This window comes from Micrasema longulum, unplaced genomic scaffold, assembly GCF_059751315.1.
Source record: "Micrasema longulum isolate JH-2025_06_02 unplaced genomic scaffold, ASM5975131v1 h1tg000379l, whole genome shotgun sequence".
Taxonomy (NCBI): domain Eukaryota; kingdom Metazoa; phylum Arthropoda; class Insecta; order Trichoptera; family Brachycentridae; genus Micrasema; species Micrasema longulum.
The window spans coordinates 170,207-188,297 of NW_028277580.1; the positions used below are offsets into that span (position 1 = coordinate 170,207).

Sequence of the window (18,091 nt, forward strand, 5' to 3'; positions counted from 1 at the left end):
ATATTACTTGCTATAACTGTTATTTTTTTCTTTTTTCTCTGCTGTATTGACATGTTTTTATACTTTAAACTACTTTTAATTACTTAAATTGTAAATGTATATATAATCAATTTATTTCTGCTCTCACTATGTGTCATTAATTTTTAAAATGTTTAAAATTTAAATTTATTTTCTTATTTAAACATTTTTCTCATCGTTTCTTTGAAACCAATCAATCTTGTGAAATGGCTATTAACTTGGTTTTAGATGATTGGAAAGAGGAAACCGATAAGAACATGTTCGTAATTGCAGTTTTTTTGGATTTTAAAAGAGCCTTCGAAACAATAGACCGAGAAATAATTATTAAAAAATTGAAAAAAATAGGAATAAAAGGAAAAACTATAAAATGGTTTGAAGAGTACTTTGGCGATAGATACCAAATAACTAAGGTGAATGATAAAATTTCCGAGTCCCTCAAAATTTCATTGGGAGTACCACAAGGATCGGTTCTCGGACCGGTTTAGTTTATTATATACATAAATGATATTGTCGAAACATTAAAATATTCAAAAATAAGACTCTTTGCAGACGATGCCTTAATATATATATATCGAGAGAAAATTATAAAACAATTATGGACAGACTAAATCATGATCTTAATAGTGTATCACTGTGGCTAAAAATTAATAAATTGAAATTAAATGTTTAAAAAACTAAATATATGAATATAGGAAACAAAAGAATAGAAATTACACCATCAATTGTAATAGAAAATGAAAAACTTAATGAAGTCACTGAAATGAAATATTTAGGTGTAATGTTGGATTCAAAACTTAAATTTCACCAAAACGCTAAGATGGTAATAAATAAGATTGCAAAAAAAATATCAATTTTGGGAAAGATCAGAAGAATTATTGATAAGGACTCTTACAAAACTATTTACAAAGCAATTATTGAACCACACATTAACTACTGTAGTAGCATTTTATTTTTATCAAACAAAGAAAACATAGATAAACTAACTGTATTACAAAATAAAGCCTTTAGAATCATTTTGAAAAAAAAACAGATACACGAGGGTAAAGTCGATGGTAAATGAAATGAAATTATTAACATATAAACAAAGAATATTTTACAATACAATGATATTTGTTCATAAAATTATAAACTCTAATAAAAAAACAGAATTTTGGAAAAAAATTGATCGGAACCACCATGAACACGATCACAATACTAGAGAAAAGAACAAAATTAGACTTCCATTTAGGAAAAAGGCAAAATCACAAAATTCAATTTTATTTAAAGCAATTTAAAAGTATTACGAAATGGAAAAAAATATTTATGAAGAAAAAAACATATCATAATTTAAAATAATGGTCAAGACATATGTAATAAACAATTTATAAATTAAGTATATTTGCAATGTTATTATTAGAACACACATAACAATATGTATGATATGTGTGCCCTACTTTAAGATTTAAATAAATAAATCCCTTAAAATATGTATGTGTATATTTATGTTTTTCCTTTAAAAAAAAAATGTTTTATTTTATTTTATTTTCACATCTGAGCATGTTTTTCATTCTTTATTTTAATTCTTAACTTTTAATTACTTTTACAAATTTTCTTCATTTTTTACTTTAATTTTAATTTTTAAACAACTTCTATTTATGTTTATTTTCCTTCTCCTTTTTGTACTTTAATTAATAACCTTACAGATAATTACTTTATAATATGAAAACTTCACTGGTCCATTAGAGTTAAGTTTAACCGTGTAAAATATAAAACTATGTAACTGTACTGTATGTTTCCTAAATAAAAGAAACAAAAATACATACAAAGGCGGGCATATTGCCTTAAAGAAATTTCTTCCTACATACCCAAACTGTTTTGTTGGAGAAAATTTCACGTACATGGACATCTTCTTAGGAATTATACCGAATCTTATAATTTTATACAAAAGTAAAAAACAAAAATTATAAAAAATAACAATTAACACTATACAATGAAGAGAGAAGAGGAAATAGGAATGAAAGAAGGAGAAAGGAAGAACTCAATAAATATGAATATTATAAATATTATCTAAATAGATAGTAACATTTCAATCATGATTAAAATGTAAATAAAAACGGGGCGTCTCTAACATTGGTGGGAAGATTATTCCACAATCAAGTAGCTACAACTGTGAAAGAGGAGGCAAGAAAACTAGAGCGGTGAAAGGGTATTAAAAGCGTTCTCCCGTTACTAGAACGAAGAGACTGTCCATGTTGTGATAGAGGTTGGAAGACCTCTCAAATAAACAGGCGAAGTGGGATTATTTTTAATATTGTACAATATTAAAAATAATCCCACTTCGCCTGTTTATTTGAGAGGTCTTCCACCAACATTGAATTAAAACACTTTTTTTTCCAGGTAAGACGATCATCAACCATAATGGCAAGGGATTCTATGATCTAATGCAATAACACAACTAAGCGGCACCTACATTCGTTATGTAAGTATTATCGCTAATTTTTTATTTTTTTTAATTTATCAAACAGCTAAAAATATATTAAATTAAATATATCTATACAAACATAAAGTCAACTATGATTATATCATACTTGTTTATTGATGAAAGGTTGAAAAACAGAACAGTGAAGTTTCTGAATAATAATCATCACTCGCAAACGAGTGGAGGCGTATAAAAAAAATAAAATAATAATAATAATTATGGTACATTTTAAAATTTATTTTTTAAAAACAGAGAAAATAGGTGGTATTAAAAAAGATGAAAAAATTAGGGGCATGTTAAATACATCAATATATATATATATAAAACATTATAATTAGACCAAGAACGACAGAGAAAAAAGTGCTGAGCATAATTAGTGTTACAGACCGGCAAACGGAATAAATATTTATTTATTGTCACGCAAAATGAGGTAATAAAATTAATTTTAGATAAAAGATTAGAAGAGTTCTAGTTCCAACTCTAATGTATGGGAGCGAAGTATGGAATTGGAAAAATAATGATGAAAGTAGGTTGAATGCTGTCGAAATGCGATCCTTCAGGCGAATGTGTGGTAAAACGATGTATGATAGGTGCACAAATGTCGAGATTCGTGAAGTGTGTAAGGCTGAGACATGCATTATTGACAGAATCAAGAAAGGGGTGCTGCGTTGGTTTGGACATGTAGAGCGAATGGACAGTGGAAGAACGGCTAAAAGGATCTACGATGTAAATGTTGATGGATGCAGAAAACGAGGAAGACCGAGAAAGACATGGCACGATCAAGTCCATCAAATACTTGAAGATGGACATGTCAAAAGTACGAATAATCGGCGTACGTGGATGAGAAGATGTATGAATGCAGAGGAAGCGAGGTCTGTATGCCAAGATGGAGTTTTATGGCGTTCTATCCTCTCTGCCTACCCCTACGGGGAAACGGCGTGATGGTTTGTTGTTGTTGTTGTTGAGGTTAGAAGAGTTGACTTTATAATTTAAAAATTTAAGCAAATAACATACGTCGGATGAAATGCGTCTATTTTCAGGAGTAAATAATCCATTTTGTTTGGTTGATGTTTGGTGGTTGTTATAATCTAGATATTTAAAAAAAATAATTGAATATTTTTAATTAAATTAATTTAATTTCAAGTAATACAGGTAAATATAAATTAAGAAAAAACATAAATACCTAGTGTTTGAAACTGTTTAAACATTTTGTTTTTTATCTCTGTATATTAAATCTTCTTAGTATATTCTCACATGTAAAAATATAAAAAAATGAAATTGTTAATTGTTATCCCTGCCGAGGACACTCAAGACTGTAGTCTGGTAAAACGAACGCAAAATGAGGAAATTATTCGATTTTGCCATTTTAAAACGAATGTTTTTTTTTAATCGCGCAATAATAAAAAAATAAAAAGACATAAAATAGATAAAAACAATCAACAATATTTTGAGTTTGTCCAAATTTTTGTAGACAAGGACTGGATTCAACTCCCTGGGGAGCTGTTTATATTAACATATTACAACAGAGTTGAAGAACATTTAGGAGAAGGTAATATCCAAGGTAATACCCCAGTCCTTGTCTACAAACATTTGGACAAACTCAAAATATTGTTGATAAATTCACCTGGTCCATGAAAAAGTATAGAAATTGAAAAAATAACATTTTCAGGCGTTGCCTAGTTAGCAGGTGAAAAATTTCAATTAGATGAATCTCACCCGCATAAATAAAGGTTTCAGCTCTTTAACTTCACAAACATCATCAGATGAAAGAATTGAAGGAATATAGATGTTCAAATATGGGCAGAATGGTGAATATTACACAGTGTGTAAAGTGGCCACTTAAAGCAGCCAATGACAGGTCATAAGCCCTGTAGATGCCTAGACTTCTATATTACCTTCTCTTAAATGTTCTTCAACTCTGTTGTTATAAATTAAGATAAAAACAATAATTTTTAAGGGTGTTTCTGTTAAAAAATATATTTAAAAGTTTTATGTAACTAAAATATAATTACTTTTAGACCGGCAGATTACGCCATTTCAAATTTAGACTTAACTAAGGTATCTAGGATCTCAACAAAAACTAAGTACCGAACTAAAAATTTTAAAAATAATTTAAAGATAGTAAATTAAACATGAAAGTGGTTCAAGCAAAGTTTTGATTTTTTGTGTTTGAAAAGAAATACATGCATTTTAAATCACATACACTTTTGTGACATTTTCCTTTATTTCTACGTAAAATTATGCATTCGGTAAAATTAAAAAAAAATAAAAAATATTGTAATTTTTTTAGATGAAACCATTTTTTATATAATTGTCTTCTATTTTAAAAAAAAGATAATTCTGGTTGCAATATATAATTTAAAACAACATCTTATTAATGTTTTTATGACCTTCGGACCTGCCCTTATTGTTTTCCACACACACATTTTTTTTATTATGTATCATTATTGTTTATAATGGAAAAAAAAAGAATTCTGTCGATGTTAGTCCGTATTATGGGCTCCAAGAAACTTCTTGTTATAATAAAATGATTTTCTTTGAAACGTCACGGGTTCACATGAACACGTGTTAACAATAACTAATCAGATTTTCGGTTTCCAAATAGTAATGTTTTTTGACATTTAGCGTGTTTTGATGAGTAAGGAGTTCTACTTTTAAATGTCAGGAAAACTAACCGACTTCAACTCGAAACATCACAGGCGGTGCAATTCCAAAATAACAAAACTTAAAAAAATATTGCGACTACATTACGACAAATAAAATTAAAATACATGATTTTTTTGCTTAGTTTGATAGTCAATTAACAAAAATATATTTTTAAAACCTCTGAGCTTTCTAAATTACTTTACGACATATCTTACGGCCTTGTCATTGGAGAGGTCTTGGGTTCAATTCCCGACATGGTTGATATGAAATATTTATTTAAAACAGTGTTTTCATTCTAGAATATTTCATAGTCCCTGGACTGGTACCGGAACCGTAAGACTGATCATCTTACCTTCATGTAACAAAAATGATCAAGATACGCAGCGATTGGTGTACCAATGCAGTGCCCTATGCACCATTAGGCGCGGAAAGGGAATGATCGTAATGATATTTTAGAATTTTCGACAAACAGTTTCACATAAAGATGTGCAATTGTGCCGACTCCCAAGCGTAGTTTTTATTTATTATTTTGCCGCAAGAAAACTATTTTTAGACTTAAATTTAACCAGTCAAAAAATGACACAAACCTTCACATTTCATTGCGCACAGTCCTCCACGGCGTCCTCTTTTGCACCACTCATTACTGTTTAGCTGTAAAACAAAAAAAATATATAAATATTTATGAGATCGATTGTACATATTATTTCAACGAAGATGGAACAGTACTAAATAAACACACCACGCAGAAGTCAGCTATCAAACTTAAATATAACTTTTATGCGTAGTGCCAAATACACTTCATAAGACATAAGCAGAAATAAATTAAAACACACTTAGATATACCAATCAGTAAAAACAAACTCGCCGATTTTTAATTTTGGTATCTACGGGAGTAATTAAATGTGTTTATTTCAATGACATGAAAGGGTTAATCTGAATTTAAATATACGACTGTCATGTCATAATAATACCAATAGATTATTGACTTAATATATTAGATCTGATGCTTCTACGAAATTCTTTACTCGCATTTTCACGATAATGTATTCATTGAGTGACATTTGGTCGTTTGTCAAAATGACATTACCGATCTTGTAAACAGCGCTTTATTTGCTTTTGACAGATCATTGAAGGGGTAGTTAGAGAAAAGGGTGGAAAAATATGAATCAATATGTGTATCCGTTATTTTAAAATATTTATTTTATTTTACGCGGCTTACCGCCTTTTATTGCACATAGCAATACAAAATTAAATATATCCACTACATTGGTACACGCGATGAAAAAATGAAAATGAAACTAATTACACTAAAAATGTATTATTTTTATTTTATTATTTTTTATTATTCTCATAAAAACAAAACACATTATATAATTTTTTTAATGGTTTTAATAAGTCCATAGAAATATTTATATATAAAACGTGTCTCGATTACATTATGAAGATAAATTAAATTATAACCTAAACATATGTATGCTAAGTACTTGTTTTAGTTTATCAGTGTTACTATTGTACGTACACGTTAGTAAGGGTGAGTATATATACACTCGTATTGTGTGAGGGTGTATATGGGAGTATAATTATTGTATGTGTGTAACAATGTGAAGTGAATAAGTGGATTTATTGAACAATGATCATAAAAAATATCAAAAATAATCTATTAATTATTATCATAATACGAAAACTTATCAACTACCTTATCGATAGATGTAAAATTGTTTAAAAAATAAATTAAGAACGTTCCGGTCTAACACCAAAATATGTAAATATACAGGATTATTATTTAAGAACATCAATAATGAAGTTATAATTTCTTTATAAAAATAAAAATAAAACATGAAAAAATTATACATTATATAAACTAAATACAATTGGAGTGAATTAACAAGTACACATGCATAATTTATTTTGAATTATTTGGTATAGTGTGTAAGAAATAAAAAAAAATAATAATAACAAAATACCAATTAATGTAATTTCATCGGTTTAAAATGATTATTTGATTGATGCATGTAAAATTGCATCGACTATTACCTATAAATTGTACATATATTCTTTAGCATGTATCTTCGTTGAATTACCTTACATAATTTTGTCTAAAACTCTGAGTAAAGTAATGACCACTGAACAATTATATTTAGTCAAAAAAAATCATTTCGGTAATAAATGTAAATATTTAAAAACAGTAATGTGAAAACTTGATAGTGAATTATTTATTTATTTATTAAACACTTTGTTTACATTTACAATTTATATACATATATAGGTGGGCATACTGCCTTTGGGCAATTTTTTCCTACCTACCCAAACCGTTCAGTTTGAGAAAATTACAAGTATACGGACATATTCTAGGTACAAATGTGCAGAATTGTGCAGAATCTTATAATTTTATACAAAAATTTTAAACAAAAATTCACTAAAAAATTACCCTATACTATGAAGAGAGGAGAAGAGAGGTGGTGGGGAGGAAATAAGAAGGAGAAAAGAACAACTCAAACATTAAGATAGTGACATTTCAATCTTGATTTAAATGTAAATAAAGGAGGGGTGCGTACGCTTGTGTTCCTAATATTGCACGTGAGCAGGAGAGAATATATGCCTTCGAGATGTGGTGTTGGCGTCGAATGCTAAGAATACCATGGACAGCCAGAAGAACAAATGTCTCTATACTGGAAGAACTCAACATAAGTTGCCATCGTATGCTGCAGATCTTCGGTCACATAGCTAGACGTGACCCAGAAAATCTGGAGAAAATAATAATCACGGGCAGTGCGCCAGGACGAAGAAGCAGAAGCAGAGCTGCAGCTTGATGGATTGACCAGGTTAAAATAACCTCACGAGTGACCCTATATGGAGCTGTGGAGAGGGCGCAGAGCCATGAAGAGTGGATACGCTTTGTTAATGGAATGACTGGTGGGTGTACTAATGATCACGACCCTCAGAACTGAGGAACGACAGAGAAGAAGAAGCATAAGTAGATAAGTAGGTAGATTATTCCACAGTCAAACAGCTACTGCTGTGAAAAGGAGGAAGACAATCAGAGTGGTGAGGGGGTATTAACCGAGTTCTCTCGTTACTAGAGCAAAGAAATAGTCCATGTTGTAAACTAGGTTGGAAGAGCTCTCTTCTGAGATATCTGTAAACAGGCAAAGTGGGATTATTCAAAATATTGTGAAGAAGTGATAAAATGTAAATGTTTTTTTTTTGCCCGATACTAAGCTAGTGTATTCGGTCAATGTGGTCAAATTTGCGAAGATTCAAGATACAACGTATACAAACATTCTGCAATCGTTCCAACTTATCGAGCAGTTCAGAATTAGCATCTGGGTAATCAAGGAGTGGGAAAAGTAAGCTTTGGACCAATGTTTGCTCAACATTGATTGGCAAGAAATTGTGCAATTTTTTAAGTGAGTGCAAACGCTATAAAGTTTACAGCTAACTTTGTGAACCTGCTCGTGTTTGTTAACCTGACTCTAAATGCTTAATGCCTTTGAAAGGAAAACTGGATTGATCGGTAGTCAGGTGGGAAATGGAACCATCTGTAATTTTTTTGGGTTATTAGTTTTCAAGTTGTAGTAAATATTCCAATACACAAACAAAAAAAAAGAAACAGCTGCAAGTAGAACGGAAATTTATAATTTAAAAAAATCACTAAAATATTTTTGTTTGCGGAATAAAGTCTTAGAATTTAATATTATTTCAGCTCGCTTGAACATTTTTGAAAATTAATGATGGTCTTTTCTGCCATCTGATTACCATAAAATATGTATGAACATAGGTAGTAGTAGCAATATAAGTACTGTTCGCATATTTCGGACATTGGCAGTATCTCCTTATCCATTGTTGGAGTAAAGCCACATAGTAATCCACCTTAGTACCCCATACATCACCATAAACTTTCAGAAGAATTGGATTTTTACCGAGAATTTATACAATATACACCATGCTTCAAAACTCAAGAGTCAAATAGCCGAAATGAATGAAAAAATATTGCGTAAGTCAATAATTTAAGCACTTTTATTCAAGTTAGAATTTTTCAAACTTTGTGTACAAAACAAAGATTTCACTTAGTTACGCAAAAAGCGTAATTTTATTTATTTTTATTTATGGCCGTTTACATATTTTTATTTTTCTGGACGAGTACTTTTGACTCGATTACTGCTTTCAAGCAACCCGCCCGTTCCTGTGATGTAACCGGCGTCGCAAATTGCACTTAATAAATTAAAATGTCGGGAACTACTGCAATTATTATATAAAACAATGTCGTACATGTATATAAGTATTTGTGCGCATATTGTAGGACCAGCAGCTGGCTGGTGTAGAGGAGCCAAATTGCCTGCAACGGTGGCATGCTTCTCGGCTCAATACCTGCACAGTACCTATGAGTATTATATTACGACTATTATGATTTTTTTGTTTTTATTATTGTAATTATTGATTTTACCATTTATTTATATGTATATGTGCACATCTATGCATACAATTATGTATGTGTATGTATGCAGCTTCGATTCCCGACATGGTCGACATGAATTTTTTTTAAAAAGGAGTTTTAAAACCACAATATTTTACAGTCCCTGTACTGGTATCTGAAGCGTTAGACTGATCATCTTACCCTCATGTAATAAAAATGATCAAGATACGCTGCGGTTGGTGTACGGGTGCGATTGGTGTATTAGGTTCGGAAAGGAAAGGATGATGATAACGTGGGCACGACTAAGGAGACTTAAGTCCTCATATGGGGTTTGTGGTTTGCAAGCCATAGTGTCTTATGCACCATCAGGTGCGGAAACGAATAATAAATGAATGAATTAAAATATTTACAATTTTCAAAATACACATATTTTTTGTTAGTTTGTAAACGTTTTTGTTTACGGGTCAAGTGATAAGTTTTAACACACCCAATAGAGGCGAATTTTCTAAATCTTGTAGAGTAGATAGAATCATCCGAGTTCTGAAAACACTAACGGCCTTAAATCATGACAACTTTACTAAACTTTGCTAAAATCTAAACTCGGATAGTATGACTTTCGTGTTGTGCCGTCCCCTTGCCACTATTGAAACACGAGAGTCTAATCAATTTTGCTACTACTACTACCATCACCCTATTTCCCCGCAGAGGTGAACAGAGAGGATGGACCGCCACATGCGTCTATCCTAACATAAATTCCTAGCTTCTTCCACGAATATGTATGACAAGATATATAAGTACACATACATCTTGTTAGACGCGCCCTTCCGTCTGCTTTTGTCATGACCAGACTAAAGGTTTTGGTTGACCTGATCTTGCCACGTCTTTCTTGGTCGTTCTCGTCTTACGTTACTGTTTATTCTTGGCATAAATATCGGTTATACTATACATTTGTCATCTATTTGTTCTACACAGTCAAACCATATCAGAGATATTAATCTTATCAATTACAACTGTCTCAGATTTGCACTCTTGCCTGATTTTATTATTAGTAACCCTGTCATACAGTGATTTTCCATGCTTGTCTAAAAGATCGCATTTTGACCGCATCAACTCTTTGCTTTCATCGTTTCCCTACCAGTTCCATGTTTCACAACTGCGTTGTGCATTGCCAGTCTAGCTTCAATTGACACATTGTTCATTTTGTTGCCCGCATTCACTATTCTTTCAACATCTTTTCTACTCTTCCGTCTTATGAAAACATGCTCCCCATATTCACAAATTCTTCTACTTGTTAAAGATGCTGTCAATAGTCTTATTGTTTTAATTATTCCGACTATTCCGATTATTCCGACTTTTGACATGTTCATCTTCAAGTATTTGTTGGATTTGGTCATGACATGTCTTTTTCGGTCTTCCTCTATTTTTGCATTAATCAACATTCGCATTTTCAATATTTTTAGCCGTTTTTTCGCTGTCCATTCGCTCTACATGTCCAAACCAACGCAGAGCTCTTTTCTTGATTTTGTCGATAGTGATTATCCCAGCCTTACATAATGTACGGATCTTAACATTTGTGCGTCTATCATACATAGTTTTACTACATTTTCGACAGTATTTAGCCTTTTTTCATCCCTGTTTTTAGTCAAGTCCATACTTCGCTCCCATATATCAGGGTCGGCACCAGGACTCCATTGTAATATGCTAATTTTTCCTCTTGCGACAAATAAGTACTAAACAATAAACATATTGTATTTTTCATACAGAAAACTTTATTTTACTACAGACATAAAATTAAAGATAATTTTTTTATAACTTCTCATAACAATACGGATCCAGGAACCTTCAGCAGTGGTTCGGAATACCAGATGCAGCAATACTCATCAGAATGGCCCAGGATTGAGAGGAGTTTCGAATCATAGTCGCCATCTTTTAATTGAGAAGAAGAAGACTACTTTATTAGATTTTATCTTTTGGCTTGCCTATTGGTAATGTCTAGATATAATAATAATAGAACAATGCCTAATTGCAAAACAGCCAATCAGTCACAAGGACTCTAATATTATACATAGATTTGCAATTAGCATAATCCAATAACTAGTGAAACGTAGAATTTGTTTATAGATGTGAATAATACTAGCGTCTGAGCAAAGGGTAGCGATGGGAGGGACGAATATTGGTACAAATCAATGTATGGGGGTGTTATGCGAAGAATTTGCATATATATCGAAGTATTAAGCTCCCTAAAGCTCTTGCCTAAAGGATGAGTTTGTGTGATGAAATGTTATGGTGTGATTGAATAAAATCATTGAACATAATCCCTTGGGAATAGAGGGATGAATTTTTGCCGGTCTACGCACTTTATTGCTTATTTTTATAACCAAAAATATGCTAAATTCAGAAATTGTTAATATGTGTTAAAGCAAAGAGTTAACATGTACTTTTCTGATTTCTTGTGGCATAACTACTTTGACTGTGATGTCACACTAGTTTATATACGATACAAGACTTGATATATCTCGCTTATTTTTTTTAATGGTAAAGTTGTTTTTTTAATGATTTTTGAATTTTTAATAATTTTCACACTGAATTTGGAAAGTAAAAATTGTATAACTTTGCTTGGATTTTAAAACCAAAAATATTTATCATTGTTACGCGAAGAATTAATGCGACGCAAATTTAGCAATAAATGTGTACTAGAGAGAGCAGGAAGAGAAAACACATAGCAAGAAAGACCAAGACGCTATTCTGTGGTCGGTGTTTGTGAGAATATATTAAGCCAGTTATTGACAGTGATGGGGAATGCACGCACGCACGTAAGATGACCGGTGTATTTATGATTTTCAATTTATTTTGCTATAACAGGCCTAAATTATACCATGATTCGTATAAATTATGGAAATATTTAACAGCAGGTTTCCATATATTTTTTTTTCAAATCTCTGAATTAAGAATATTTTGTCTTTTGCTTGTGGTAACACGATGTTACATCACCGTGCGCTACGATTTTTTTACCTCAGTCTTTTAAAAGTTAAATACAGTGTGTTTGTGAGTAAGGATATATGTTAGACTGAATATGTTTGTATAATATAAACTGTTTTTTGAGTGGAATATTTATATTAATCTCTGTGTCCGTGCGGATTAAGAATACAATTATTCTGTATGCGAAGAAAAATCATAATCCTGGACGAGTGCTTTCAACTCGATGGTAGCTTTAAGATAAAAATCCTGAATCAAAAAATATAGTATAGAAAAGTCAAGTTGGCGTGTTTGCTTACCATGCTTAAAGTCCCGGGTTTGAGTTCTGGGAAGGTCGAAATTAAAGATTGACGTAAAAATTGTTCTATAGTCCAATATTTTTTGTTCCTAGACTGGAATCAAAAGCGTAAGACCGATCACCTCATCATTACTAAACAAATAATCGGAATATGCTGCATTTGCTGCACCAATGCTGTGACATATACACCACAAAAAAATGATGATAATTGTCGAAACGGGTTGTGGTCCACCACAATTTGATTTCTATTTTCTAAAAGGAAACCATAATTGAATTATATTAAAACGAATGAAATATTTGGGTCAGTTATATAATCGTAATTCCATATTCCACGTTTTTTAATTTTGATGTCATTTTACATACGTTTATTGGGGACAAATGCACAGTTTAAAGTGACAGAATCAGTAACGACCCATGCCTGTAAATTTGTCCTGACTCGTTAGAAAATCCACGTTAGTCTGGGCACTTGCAATGTATTTATAAACAAATATACACATGCATACACACATACATACATACATATTCACACATACATAATACATATTATAATTTATTCATATACATATTTATGTGCTTTTATATACGCATATACGCAAGCTTTATCTCCTAATTAAAAAAAAAACGGCTGATATTTTTAATTTATTAAGGTTTCTCAATTATTATGCATTATTCGAAAAAAAAAATAAAAGTTAAAATTTTTGACCAATTCTTCTTTTGACCCGTCTTTTTTTGGTTCGCTGGAAAATACTGATTTAGCAAAAAGTCCGCCAAAGTTCTTATTTTTTGTACAAGATTAATCTTGAAATCTCTTTTTAAAAACAGAATATTTTTTATTTTTTAAAAATCATATCGAATCGGTGCAACATCGTTCTGCTAAGAAAAGTAGCATGGATGATTGGCCTCGAGAGGAAGACTACACATCCGGAGAATAGAGTCAATGTTTTAAATCTCAAGTCGACAAAAACTTAGAAATAACATTGACTCCATATTTACGTTTAATTTTCTAAAAAGATTGTTACAATATGTTAAATTTACTAAATGGCTAAGAAATGATAATGTCTTGTTCCTTGATTAACACAGCCAAAACTATGTCTTGCATGCACCAATGTCCCGATTGTGTAACATTGTAAACTCGAAACAAGATTTTGACTTTTTGGTGTAAGTTTTTCTAGATTTAAAGAATCACTAAGATAGACCAGATGTCGTCTTGTGGTAATAGTTATTATTTAATTTTCGCCCTTGCTTTTATTTCCTTAAGTTGTATTTTATTTCAATTGTACCTGTATATATATAAATAAATGTATTAAACATTGTTGAATTGACTTAATAAGTCTGTAAATAAAAAAACCGAATATTTCAGACGCAAATATTTCAAAACTCCACCTTGCGGTTATGGGTAAAGTTCAAAGTAAAATTGCAATAGAATAAAGCAGACAAAAAGTTCTTTATTTTTTTAGACTAACAGTAGAAGTTCATCTACGTCTTTTTAATCCCTCTCTTTCTAGAAGACTGGACTTGGCAAGTCCATAACGGGCAAAGTTCGTCTGGAGTCCAACTCTCGTTAATCATAGCAATACGAGTAGGTTATTCCATCACGGGCTTCTGTCTCCGCTGTACTCCTCACCGGGACAGGGCCGGGAATAAAACTGAGATCCCTTAAATTTTACAGCAATTTTTTAAATATCTTTAACACCCCTTTCCCGGTGATGTGTAGCTAGTACACATTGCATCTAATAATTTTAACATCTTTATAAATATAATAAGTACGGGGTGAAAAATTTCAAAGTTTCTCCGCTACACATTAACGTATCGTTTGAAATAATTCATTTTGAAATAAAAAATAATAATTGGGCACAGAAAGGCATTGAATATTAGAAATCGAAAATAAACCAGTAATACAACGAATGCGCAATGTGTCGCAAGTGGCAATAAGCCGATTAGCACCGAATAAACGATTGTCTCACTCACCTTTTACGTCTCACTCTCGATGCTACAGGTATGGGGCCCGAATGCATATCAGTAATAATTTATAATAATCTTCCCAATAAAATAAAGAAAATAAAATGCTTTAAAAAAATTCATTAGTGTTAAAAGTGTTTATAATAAATAAAGGTTCCTATACATAATATAAATTAATATTTGGAAAATGCAATTGAATAAATTAAAATGTATTATGTAATAGATACCATAATCTTGTACAATTTTATAACAATTTGTGTTTTCTAACTTTTTAATTTATTTGGTTTTAAATTTTTATTTTCCAATTTTTTTTTAACGTTATTTTTATTAAGTTTAAGTTAGACTGTGAGAAATTGCTAGTGGCAATAAATCCACCATTTAACTACGTATACCTTTGTTATTATTTTTGTATGTTTGACATTGTATATTATGGTTAGTAAAGATGTATTATTATTATTGTATTTACGAGCGAAGAATAGTAATAGAAGTAAATATAGAAGTATGATAGTAGTAATAAAAGTAATAATAAACAATAATTCAAAAAATAAACCAAATCTAGCAGAAACAAATTAAGATAGAAATAAAAAATTATTCGAATGACACGGGAAACAATGTAAATATATTTTTTAACATTGGACTGTTCTCTTTAGAACAGGTTACTTTTGTAAAGACGACTCTTAAATAATTTTATATAAAACATATTTCATATATTATAATATTTAAGATAAAATATGTATGGATGTTTAAACATAGACAAAATGGTGGATGTTTAAACATGGTCAAAATGGTGTATGTTGCACAGTGTTTAGTGACCACTGAAACCAGCTGATGTCAGGTCATAAACCCTGTAAATGCCTAGACCTCCATATTTCCTTCTCGAAAATGTTTTCCCTCTATGATGCAACAAATTTAGATCTTAATAACTCCTTAGGGAGTATCTCTAGCCTGTCTACAAGCATTTTGACATACTAAAAAAAAATGTTGACAAATATAATTCTCCAATTTGGTAAAATACAACAGCGACTATTAATTAAGCGTTCACTTATAAAATAAAAGGGGTTAAAATCTATTTTTTTTAAACTATTTCTTACGTGGAAATTGTAAAATAAAACGTAAGATAATAACTTCAACCATCCAATAACAGAAAGTAGAGACAATAAACGGCTAAAAAAAAATCTTTCTCAAAAAGCCTCTTCACATCTATTGAAATATGTATCATTCGTGATTAACTGTCTCTTAAAAAGTACCAAAAAACGACAAAATTTACAAGAAAACAGATATTTGCAGTTCCTAATTAATTTCCGCGTTTTAATTAATACGAGCCACTACTGAAACGTTGAAGTTTCAAAGTTTATTTTTCTGATAAGGGTAGCTAATTCCCCGTAACGCCAACTCTGAAATAAAGTAAATCTACCTGATAAACACTGTTAATGACGTGGCGATTATTATCAGCACTTTAAGGGTTGTTTGTTCTTTAAATTTTATTACAACAAAAAAGGAAAACTTTCGGAAAACGAAAAAGGAGAAAGGAACAGTTGTAGATTAAGGCCAAAGTTATGGAAGGTTAATGTACATAGGCACAATTGAATTATGTATTATAGCGCGCACAGCCAGGAATAATGGCCTAACTCTGAAAATCCTACTTCTGAGGCAATGACGCCAAACGAAAGTTCCAAGTTTATATTATTTATGTCATTTATTTGGAGAAGTACATCGAAGTGCTATTAATGAATCGAATGATGTCGAGGCTTCAGTTATGTTATTAAAATAAATACTAATTAAAGCACATTAATTATAATTTTTGAAATTTTACTCCAGTTTTATGTAAAATATTTGACAAAAATTTAAACAATAAAAAATGTAAACAAAATTGCACTGGGAAAAATACAAGACAATAACATTACACTAACCAAAAATGCTGACATACACAAATTAATTTGTGGTTGTGGTTCCGTGGCTAGTGTTGCGGACTTACGGATCAGAGGTCCGACGTTCAAGCCCCACTCTACCCCAACTGAATTCCCATTTTTTTAAATGAATTATTTACAACTCAATTTCAATTTATTTCAACAGAGAGGGAAAACATTTTTGAGAAAGGAATATGGAAGTCTAGGAATTTACAGGGCTTATGACCTATTATTGGCTGGTTTAAGTGGCCACTTTACACACTGTGTAACATCCACTATTCTGCCCATGTTTGAACATACATATTTCCTCAACTCTTCCATCTGTTGAAATAAATTTAAATATGAATTACTCCCTAGGGAGGAAATCCAGCCAGTCTGCAAGCATTTGGACATACTCAAACATTGTTGTATTTACAACTCGTTTAAAATTACACCAAAATCTTAATATTTGAGTGAATAATAAGAACGCAAATATTTCCTTAAAAAATATATAAAAATTTCAGTATTAAAAGTTTTGTTTTTTATTTAATTTTTTGTATTTTATTTAATGAAAATTATAAATTGGCGGGTTTATTGCTAAATGGCAATTTCTTCCAACCAACTAATAAGTTGTATTTATATAATTTTAGATTTACTTTATTTATTTATTCATATAAAGATACATATTACCAAAAAAATGGCGTATGCCTAATTCTGAGACCAAAAACCCTTACTTGAGTTTGGATACAACATAATAGAAAATGGAAGCATGGATATTATTTAAGAATACTACAAATTAAAATTATCACATAAATTATAAAAGTTAAGTAGTAGTAAAATAGTATAACGGGTTCGATTCCCGCCAGTTGCAAGAAAAAAATCCATGAAATAGTTTTTTCCAAATAGATCTGGGTGTTGTGGTGAATTTTTCATTACCCCCTTCCATATCCCCCCTTTCCCACCTGCAGACAAGCCGCTAAAATATAGGCTTAGCGGGTTATTCTTTAAAAAATAAATAAAAAAACATCTGGACAACACGCTCAAAAGTAATGATACTATTATTTTGTTGATTTTGATGATACCATTGTTTTGTATATTTTTTTAATTAAATTTTTAAATTTAAAAAAAATAAATTATTATGTGTATAAGTAAATATAGTAGTATAAATAATTCTATTCAATGTCTGGCAGCAGTCTCCTGCAATGGTCTCTTCCCCTCTTTGTCTAAACAGAACCAAAACTTGTACACTTCTCATGGAAATGGGTTTCGTTTTGGAAAATTTAATTTGTTGATTCAGGATATTGAATACTCTTGGGGCCACAAAAGCGAAATTTCTCTGAGCGAAAGACTAATACCCGTATGCAGAGACAATCCTTAAGGTGAGGAAAGTACATCCTATTGTCTTCACCTTCGGGTTATTCTCTGCATATGAGATT

The 18,091-nt window shown here is 30.9% G+C and overlaps 2 protein-coding genes across 2 annotated transcripts in view; one reads left to right on the top strand and one right to left on the bottom strand.

Moving 5' to 3' along the window:
- Lrt (Leucine-rich tendon-specific protein) overlaps positions 1–18,091 on the top strand; it is a 280,436-nt gene that overhangs the window by 89,003 nt on the left and 173,342 nt on the right. The gene's annotated exons all lie outside the window — the stretch shown is intronic.
- The window catches only part of LOC148282072 (lysozyme-like), a 40,203-nt gene that overhangs the window by 1,173 nt on the left and 20,939 nt on the right, over positions 1–18,091 (bottom strand). Inside the window, exon 4 of the mRNA XM_088225668.1 lies at positions 5,710–5,773. Within this exon, the coding sequence (XP_088081794.1) occupies positions 5,710–5,773 (64 nt within the window). The remainder of the gene's footprint in view (positions 1–5,709; positions 5,774–18,091) is intronic.